Source organism: Trachymyrmex cornetzi, unplaced genomic scaffold (assembly GCF_001594075.2).
Source record: "Trachymyrmex cornetzi isolate Tcor2-1 unplaced genomic scaffold, Tcor1.1 scaffold247, whole genome shotgun sequence".
NCBI classification, from domain to species: domain Eukaryota; kingdom Metazoa; phylum Arthropoda; class Insecta; order Hymenoptera; family Formicidae; genus Trachymyrmex; species Trachymyrmex cornetzi.
The window spans coordinates 411,028-422,098 of record NW_017297134.1 but is presented as its reverse complement, the minus strand read 5'-3'; the positions used below and the strand labels follow the sequence as shown (position 1 = coordinate 422,098).

Here is an 11,071-nt window from a genome sequence, read left to right as displayed (position 1 = left end):
TTAATTTGATATTGATAGAAGATAAAACGTGTAATAATAGGTACTTGAAATATCAAAGTACAATTTCTAATCTTCATTTGCACACAAATCAGTTCTAAATGAGAAATATAATAAAAAATACGTTAAGTGGTACGCATTCAGCAACTTTCCCCTACGATAAAGCAGTGTCTGTGCCTTCTAAATCGGGAGATTTGTCTCTTAGTTTAATGCATATTGTCGATTCACCTAACTGTAAAAATAAATATCGATATAGACATTTATGAATCAAATTATCAAACAAACGTCAAAACTTCATAACATGGTTGACGTCTGTTTGAGATTCCGCTATAGTTTTGGGAACCTGATAGTGACTTATCATGGACAGATCGTTTAACCAATATTGAGCATGAATACGTATAACTTGCTTGAGGATGACTCCAAAGAGAATGGAAACGTTCAAGAATTCATAATAAAGCTGCACATTTATTATTATGAATTATTTTATATATAATATAAAATAATTCATAATAATATATTATAGCGCATCTGTTTCCGCGCTGACTCTCATTAGCCTTAATCTTACTGTTATTTAGTATAATTATATACAAAATTATGTATAATTGTGTATGAGCAATTTTTTTGATATTTCTTCAAACTTGTTTTTTTCTAAAACAAACACTGCGAAAATTAGTGTACCCAATGAATACAAAAATTTGTAATTGAGCTTCAAATTATATTTAGGCTATACTTCCGAATAAGGCACCTCTTCGATTAAGCTGAAATTTTACAGAAAATATTGTTATGATGTATAGTGATTGTTTATGAAGATCCTATCTTCGGGTTTTTTTATAGTTTAAATAATAAAAAATAAAAAAGAGTAAAAAATTATGGTAAATATTAATAATAATGGAAGCAGCTCCGATGATCTTGATCTTGACATATGTTATCAAGATTATGACTCTGAGTAACTTCCAACAAGTTTTAGCCGTCGCTCGTGTTTCGTTAAAAAGCTATTAACCAGAAAAGCTCAAGTATATAATACAAGAAAATGTTCACCTTTACACAGCCAGCTCCAAATGACCTCCGAATGACCTTGTGACCTTGACTTTGATCTTCAAGAAAGTGAAAATCATTGACCTTTTTCGTCGCTCGTTATTAGTTAAAAAGTTAAAAACACAAATTCAGTGTTTTACAAACAAATTCACTGCTTTACAAACAAATTAACTGCTTTAAAAACAAATTCACTGCTTTACAAACAAATTCAGTGGTTTACAAACAAATTCATTGTTTTATAAACAAATTCAGTGGTTTACAAACAGATTCACTGTTTTACAAACAAATTCACTGCTTTAAAAACAAATTCAGTGCTTTACAAACAGATTCACCATTTCAAAAATAAATTATTTTATTATTTTTTTGTTTTTAAAGTAGTGAATTTGTTTGTAAAGCAGTACATTTGTTTGTAAAGCAGTAAATTTGTTTGTAAAGCACTGAATTTGTTTTTAAAGCAGTGAATTTGTTTTTAGAGCAGTGAATTTGTTTTTAAAGTAGTGAATTTGTGAATGGAAGCAAAGGAGATATTTTTATTTTTTATTTTAAAAACTATACAAAACTCGAAGATAGGATTTTCATAAATAATTATTATATATTGTAACAATATTGTCAATTAAAATTTCAGCTCGATCGGAGGAGTGTCTTATTCGGAAGAACATCCTATATTTATTCAAAATTTTCACATTAAAAAAATATAATCATATATTCATTCAAAATTTTGGATTTTAAAAAAATATTTATTCACAAAAAAATACTATGAATATTTAACGAGTATTCATATTCATTCAAACAAAATATAAACTGAAAAAGAAAGCTCTAATAAGCAATCTTTACCCCGTAACTATAACCGGCACTGTGATGACTTTAAGTAAATAAAATTAATTTTATTTATTTTTGTCATTATAATATTCAGATTTTATGAAGGAAACTTAGAAATTTTGAAAAATATATTTTAGAAAGCAATACATTTTTTATTTATAAATATCTATTTGATAGAGCGCCATACATATTCCAATATAATTCCGGTTACATCACAGTAATGTTATAAACATTTTATAAGATATTTTGGGCAGATCCTTCATTATAGTCTGTGGTCATTAAATTCCAAAATATATTATTTATTCTCAATAAAATTGTCTCTTTGTTTAACCTATAAGTTAAACAAGGATTTCGTATAGGATCGTATAGATCGCGAACTAAGCACACGGTGTAATCGTAGCCATTGATTTTATAGATTTGTTTTCTTTTACAGACTTACAAGCTTTGTGCGGATAATACAGAGTAAAAGTGAATACGAAACGAAAATATTCGTAATCATATTCAAAAAATATTGATTCAAATGGAATGAAAAAGTATTTATTCGTTTCTTGACGAATAAAAAATAAGTGTATTCGAATGAGTATTTTCATTCATTTTTTAATTTATTTATTCGAATATTAGGTGTATTCACTGGACACACTAGCGAAAATTATCTCTTTAATTATTTTTAATGTTTTCATATTACTGTTAATATTTCTATTGTATTAAAAAGTAATTTTACAGAAGAAAGAGGTATGTATATTTATAAACATGTATAATCGTATAAAATATGTATGGACGTATTTCATATGATTGTGCATGTTTATGAATATTTATGTATGTTTATACATATTTATAAATGTTCATGCATAAAAATTGTGTACCCCGAGCATCTTATATATTATTATGTATAAGATACCACGATAAAGCCTAAGGTCGCTTTTTGCCATTAAATATTGTAAGAGAAAATAAATTGTGTATATATATGTATGTATGTATGTGCTTTTGTACACTTCTTATTAGTACAATCAGTGAAATCATTTGTATTTAGACAATTACCTGAAATACTTGTCAACAGATTACGTTATTAATTTTAAGAATTATGCATTACAACGAAAATGAATTGAAATGAATCGGGAATTTTCAATCCATCCGAATCCGTATTTTAAATCAATAAAAATGAATTGGATTCAATATAAAAAATTTTTATACATGTAAAAGTTTAGATAAATTAAAGTAGTAATTACTTGAAATTCTACAGTCATTATTTTAAAACTTTTATACAAAATATATATGCTAGCTGTAAAAGGAAACGTGTTAATATAAAATATATATAAAAGCGATTAATTTATTAATTAAAAATAAGGAATTTATATATGTAACATTTATTGTACATATTTACGTAGTTCTTTTTATGTTTCTTTTAACTATTAAATGAAGTAGAATTCATAATATATTTTTACGGTACTACTTTTTCTTAACTCATTGTCAGTTGAATTATATATATATAAAATTAAAAATTTCTTATTTATAATTCTGAATAAAGTAGCATTCATGATGCATTTTTAAATGAAACAATGGATTTTCTACTCACAATTTTGAATTGAATAACATTCGTGGCCCATTTTAAAAGAAAAACTTTTTTTATTCAATTGGATTAAAAAACTGCATTGCCTATTCAGAATTTTGAATTGCGTAGTATTCACGATGCACAGAAATGGCCGATGTTATTTTTAGATTTAACTGAATTAAAAAAATGCATTTCCTATTCACAATTTTGAATTGAGCAGTGTTCACAATGCACACAAAATACTATAATATCATTTTTAGATTGCAAAGCATAGAAATATACTCCATGCCATTCCTATAAATGAATACAAATGCATTCAAGATTGGAAAGGAATAGAAATTTGTTTCATGCATTTCTTATAAACGAATAAGAATGCATTCAGGACTGGAAAAGATTTATTTTAACATTCATCCGTATTTCTGAAAATCTGAATTCATTTAAATCTATTTCAATCCATTCTCGTTTGCTAGAAACGTAATACATTTCGAGAGAAATGTATTACGTTTCTTCTGTTCCCTATGACATCAATGTGCGATACAATATATGCAATGATTCTTCTTGTTAATTTTGGATAGATTTTTAAACTTTGTCTATTGAGAGAGATTGATAGTGTATTAGATGGATTAAGCAATTGTCACACTATATATATACAGTGTACACATATAGACATACACTACATATAAAACTCTTTCATCCTTTTTCACATTTACATTTAACACAATATGTCGTTAGCAAAATTATCATCGATTTTCTTGATGACTGAAGTGTTTGCAACGTGCAAATATATTAGCTAGCTGTTGATCACAACATCCCTATATCTCGTACCTTTATCAGATTGATATATTATTAAGAACATAATATATTACAAAGATTGTTCCTGTCATTTTGACACTACACTCGGTTTATCTGCGACGGTGCATCATCGATATCGGAGGATTACTTTAGAGACTCTCGTCAGGAGTCGAAAATCTAAGAATATTGGTAATATGTTACGATAATATGATGATATCTCTCTCTCTCTCTCTCTCTCTCTCTCTCTCTCGCTCACTTTTATGGAATTCAAAAATTTTATGAGTTCAAAAATCTTACTGGGAATTTGTAAGGTGTTCTAGGAGAATCAGAGGAAGAATGGAGAAACACGCACCGCATAGCGCGGAGAGCTTCGGCGATTTCTTCGGAACGGCTTGTTCGATGAGGTCGTTCTTTTCCAACATGTCACGAATCTCGATCTCTTCGCACCCGAGAGAATTCCTCTTTTTTATTTTACTTAGCGATTGCCCTCCTGTTCGACGTACGTTTCGCCTCTAACTGTCCGGGATCAGTCCCGCGTGCTCGCAATCAATATCAATCCCGGGGTGAATACCGGCGCAAAGTTTCCCTCCCTAAACTTTTGCAAGCCTGTTCCCCATTGAGAAATCCCCACCTTTCATCAATGCAGACGCGTTAAAACGATACGAGATTGTACAACGATGTTCAAAAGCTGACCGCATTAAACTTCTTATACTTTTCGACATATTGAATATATGAAAACAAATGCAAAAAATATTAATAAAAGTACACACACACACATACACACACGCACAACGAATACTTTCAACGAATAATTAATTATTTGAAAAAAGTGTTGATTATAATGATTATAATGATATTTTCTTGCGATAATTATTAAAGAAAATAGATACATTAAAAGTTTTATATATGAGTCACAAAAATTTAATAATATGCTTGGAAATTATTTTTATATCAAGAATATCATGAAAATTGCATTCAACCCGAATTCACCCCGAATAATTAAATAATAAGAATCTTACTGGACCGTATTTGAAAATTTAGCATTAAAGAATAGGAGTAACGACCCTAACGGTCAAAGCTGGATCTTTAATGCTTAAATAATTAAATCTGAATTATTATACAGGGTGTCCGAAAAGTGTGGAAACGGTCGAATATCTTGAGAAATACACATCGGATCAGAAATCTGAAAATATACGTATTCAACGTTTTCAAAACAGCTATCTTTTGACTTTATCTAACATGACCCCCCACCCCCACCCGCTGTGGGTGAAAGAGAGGGTAAGTTTAAAATTTTAAATGGGAACCCCCATTTTTTATTGCAGATTTCGCTTCTTCAGAAAAAGTTACATAAATTATACCTATTACAAACATTTTTTAATGACAGATGGCGCTGTAATCAGCGAAATTAAAAAATGAGTCTAAAATGTTTAAAATATCTCGAGAAATACTCAAAGGATCAAAAAAATAAAAATGTACGTATTCAATATTGTCAAGAAAGCTATCCATTGACACAAAAATTCTACTTCCCACCTACCATCCGCTGAGGGTGAAAGGGTAGGTAACTTTAAAATTTTAAATGAGAAAACCCCCATGTTTTATTGCAGATTTCGCTTCTGCAGAAAAAGTCGTATTAACCCTTTAACGCCGAGATGTGCTGAATTTCAACCCCCAACAATTAGCAGAAAAGAACGTAGACAAGTATCGGAAGGTCCATTTGTATGTAATAAGGTATCAGAAACGTGTTCCCGACAGTTAAACTTCGAAAACGTGTACTGTATACAATTTTCATTTTTCGATTTTGAGTTCACAATGGCGCCTATAAGCTCAAAATTTTTCGAAAGTTTACGTACGGCGAGTAAATTTGCAAAAAATATGCCCGAATTCGATTATTCGATTGAAACTTGTTACTCGGGGGTTTTTGGGATCGCTGATTACGAATGTGAAGTCAGAATCCAAAAATTCAACTTGACGTACCTACAATGGCAGATCAAGTTTTCAAAATTTGAAGTAGCGTCCTTTGCCTTTGAATATTTCAAAGTTTCCCGATTCTCACCGCGAGGAGGTGGACGATTTAGAGAATCTTTTTTTTTGTTTTTCATTTTTTCTTTTTTAGTTTTTTTAGAATGTTTTTAATTTTTTTTGTGTTTTTTTTTTTAAGTTTAATTTTTCTTTATTTCCTTTACTCGATTTTTTAAAAATATGTACATACATATGTATGTATGTTTCAAAGCAAAATTTGTATTGGAAATACATACTTATCTTTTTAATATTGCATATGTGTGTATGTATTTATACCAGTTTAAGTTCTTCTAACTAATTGTTTAATATTTCTTCCGTTTTCTTCTCACTATTTGCTTAAAAATTTCCATCTTTTTTATTCAGTATTCTGTCTGGCGTTGGAATTGGGCATAATGGCTTTGACAGGAAAAGAAAAAATCAAAATCGAAAAGTTACCCGCCCATCCACCTCCAGGGTGAAAATATGCTCCGTTGAGTATTTCTTGAGATATTTTAAACGTTTTACACTCATTTTTTAATTTCGCTGATTACAGACAGCGCCATCTGTCATAAAAAAAATGTTTGTAATAGGTAAAATTTATGTAACTTTTTCTGAAGAAGCGAAATCTGCAATAAAAAATGGGGGTTCCCATTTAAAATTTTAAACTTACCCTCTTTTTCACCCACAGCGGATAGAGGTGGGGGGTCATGTTAGATGTCAAAAGATAGCTTTTTTGAAAACATTGAATATGTATATTTTCAGATTTCTGATCCGATGTGTATTTCTCGAGATATTCGACCGTTTCCACACTTTTCGGACACCCTGTATATGTACATATGTACATGCATATGTATACCATATCTGTAGTCATTCGCACTGCGCGTCGAGAGAATTGGTTTTTCGGACTTATAAACACAATTAAATTACTGAAGTAATATCACTAATTAAATTGACAGGCTATTTTAATAATTTGATGCTCAATCAGGTATCCCGTTAAAAAAATGTTAAAATATGCTGAAAAACTGTAAATAAATCTATTACAAAAAATATTACCTTGGCCTTCAAATTAGCCTTAAGCATCAAATTATTAGAATAGCTTGTCAATTAATTCGTGGTATTACTGTAGTAGTTTAATTGCGTTTATATAATTAAATTTTTGCAACTTACAAGCGTGAACTTCACAAAAAAGTCTCAACTTTTTTTCGCAAAACACGTGTCTCATATTTTTATCTGTAGAATATGTTAGTATAAATTTAAATAAATAAAATATAAAAATGATTTTTCAAAAGTGCTCGGTTTGACGTGGATTATGTCGTTCACCTGGATTATGTTCATCAAGCAAAAACGACCCTTTTTGCTTCAATGTTAAATAAATCGGTGAAAAAAAATTGTACGAAGGTCTATAAAAAAGCAAATTAAAGGTAAAAATTCACTCTTTCGAAAGCTGTAAACCCCACTTGTGCTCAATTTTTAATTGAAGCCGGGAAACTTAACAAATTTCGTAAAAAATTTTGAGAAGTTATTGCATCTTCATTTATGTTTGTGTAACTTTACATAATATCAGTACGATCATTTTTTAAAATACCGATCCGAAAAGGAGAGATTTTAAACTTTAAAAGGCTTTTTTAAACATCTCGTTATATTAATGATTTTTCACTGAGTTATTGCTACTAGAAAATATTAAAAATTTGTGCAAAAATTTAGTGGCTCGTTTTGTTTTGCATTTGAGTGTAATATATAGTAATTCAGATTGGCTCCTGACTACACACACACCACCACTCAGCCAAGAACTCTGCGTTGACGGTGGCGACACCGAATCAGCGGCGAAACCGGCAGCAACACCTTCAAGCACGAGCCCGTGTCCGTGTGCTGCGTCGCGCCGAGAGTGGGAACGAGACAGTGAGATCCTTCTCACACTAGTCGCTTGTTTCAAGTGACCGAAAATGCTTTTTCGGCAATCTCGGCCGCTCGGCGGCCCTAGACATCAATAAGGGGCGAGGGATATTCTAAATAATATGTAAGTTTTAATAAATTGTAGTAATATAGTGTACCCCTCCCACTAATCCAGAATAATATAAATCATGTTAAAACGCAACAGTTTACGAGATATTTAATTGTTTACGATTTTTCATACGCGTTATATAGTATACCCCTCCTTCATAAACTCGAGTAGCAAGAATAGTTCGGTAGAAGTAGAATTTTACCGGAAAAAAATTATAAACCAGCATTTCTTTTCACGATAGTCTCGAAAGGCCATCAGTCTTGAAAGGCTCAGAAAAGAAATGCGTACGCTGACTCGAGACTTGTAAAGAAAATATGCGAAAAAAATCGAATAGTTGCAAAAAACACGTTTTTCGCTTATATGTACAACGAAAGATATTGAATATATGGAAAAAAGTTCGGTATAAAAAATGTAGGTATTCGAAATATCTATAAAATGAAACGTGGAACATGAAAATCTATCTATTAGTTCAGTAGAAAAAAAAATAAAAAGGCCGAAAGAAGCCTTTTTTTCACTCGCTCTCTGTTCATTGAGATATAAACGCAAAACTTTGAAATTCTCGTAAAATATAGCCTTCGTAATGACGAACAAATCTAGCCCTGAACAAGCCTGAAATGTTCATTAGTTTTTGCAAAAAGCCATTTGTTTACTGAAAACCTGTCTGCGGAAAACTTAATTTCTTCATCTTTGAGCAGTCGCACAGCAATTTACAGGGGTGATTTTTTTCTTCGAGAGTTGCACTATTACGTACACTTAATAACAAAATGAGTTTTTGCAGTTAAACTATTATAAAACTACTTTAAAAAGTAGGTATCTTTTACCGTATAAAAAAATTGAATAATTCCATTAATATGCATCATATCAAATAGCCGTGTCAAGCATTCGACATCTGACATTTTTCTACGAATTTAAAAAAAAAAGATTACCCTCCGTTTATTAGGAGCCGAGATAACAATTTTTTTTTCAGAAAATCATTGTGGCTCTAATTTTTAAGATTAAGAGTTCCGTCTGGCAACAATTTGTCAAGGAAGAATTGAATTTGCTGTTAAAATATTCTCGAATTTTTTGCTGCCGAAACAGTTTGTTTAAAACCATTGGAAAGTTGAAGAACACGAGTGAAACAGTGCGCCGGGCGGAGTGAGGGAAGCCGGCGCCCAGTTGAATAGGGAAGATCGGACCGCTCGGCGATTCGCGCGTATCTGATTTTGTGTGTTAAAATTTGCTAAATTTACATTTTCTCAGCAATAAATTGACGCAGAAGCATGGTTTTTTTATCTGGGGTAGCTCGACGAAATATAAACAAATAGCTTAACCTGTTTGCAAAGTAATTGTAATCATGAAATTTTTCGTTTTTTGTTTCTTGAATTTTTATTTTTTCGGTTTATTACTAAAAAATCACGTTTAAGTATGGAGTGCATGTTATTGGCGCAATATTGGGGAACAAATGTACAGCCAATATTAAGGGTAGCACCCAGTTGGACACGGCTCAATTGGACACGAGCCACTCACAGCGCTTGAGACTACAAAGCTCCTAAGCACCGGTCGCTGTGATTGGTGGTATCCAATCGAGACGTGATCAATCGGGATCACCCCGTTCAACAATATTGGACCAATATTAGGGATTCAATTTTTACCCAATGTTTTACATTGGCCATACGTTGTTTTTCCAATATTTTGCCAATATTGGGCAAAAATTTAATCTCCAATATTGGTCCAATATAGTAAAGTAGACGCCTAGTCATATTTAGCTAATATTGGGGATTCAATTCTTACCCAATGTTTTACATTGGCTATACATGGTTTTTCAATATTCGCTAATATTCATGAAATAATGTATAATCAATATTAGAAATACTTGAGTGAAAATTCACTTACCTACAGGGGTTCGAACCTGGCTATACATGGTTTTTCAATATTCGCTAATATTCCTGAAATAATGTATAATTAATATTAGAAATAATTGAGTGAAAATTCACTTACGGAATTCGAACCTGGGACCTTCGGACTATGAGTCTTCTGTGTTATGTGCTGCACCATTTCTTCGATTAATAAATGTGTTACTTAATTGTACATATATGATATAAACAATCTATCCACAATATATATCCAATAATAAAGACAAATAAATAAATAATAAATAAATAACAAATAAAGACAATATTAGGTAATGATTGACATGCAATATTGGCTACACATTGGCATTTATTATATAGCCAATATTGTGTAACGACTGACATGCAATATTGATTATACATAGGCATCTATTATGTAGCCAATATTGGCTTCGCATTGGGAAATATTGGCCAATGTATCGCCAATGTAGAGCCAATATTGGATAACGACTGACATGCACCATATTGGCTATACATTGGCATCTATTATATAGCCCATATTGGCATTGCATTGAGAAATTATTATTATTATTATTATTATTTATTATGTATATATATATAGTATACACAAATAGTAAGGCACCAGCAATACTGCTGCTACTACGCCCACTAGTAAACTATTCGACTAAAGAAATCCAGAAGTATAGAAATATATAATTGATTACCGCACAACATACAAATATTCATATAATTAATGAAAAATAATTTCTAATGTGTAAATATGTGAACCATACATGGAGAAATACAGAGCGCAAAATTATCCTTTCTATGCGAAATTTACAAGAGAAATAATAGTCTTACAAAGTCGATATGAATTTTGCAGCAGCTGAACGAAACGAATGAAGCGAGGGGGATGAACGGATAAAAGAGGGTAACACATTATAGAATTTAGTGGCAGTATAAGAAAAAGCAGCCTTAAATTTGGATGTACGATGCCTGGGAAAGAATGAGGAATCATGACAACGAGTGACAGGAGTATTTTCAGCA

The 11,071-nt window shown here is 31.0% G+C and overlaps 1 protein-coding gene across 1 annotated transcript in view; it reads right to left on the bottom strand.

Annotated features, from left to right (window-relative positions):
- LOC108761302 (protein rolling stone) overlaps positions 1-4,815 on the bottom strand; it is an 11,630-nt gene extending 6,815 nt beyond the window's left edge. The window contains exon 1 of the mRNA XM_018507752.1: positions 4,545-4,815. Within this exon, the coding sequence (XP_018363254.1) occupies positions 4,545-4,614 (70 nt within the window). The 5' untranslated portion in view covers positions 4,615-4,815. The remainder of the gene's footprint in view (positions 1-4,544) is intronic.
- Between the last annotated feature and the right edge of the window lie 6,256 nt (positions 4,816-11,071).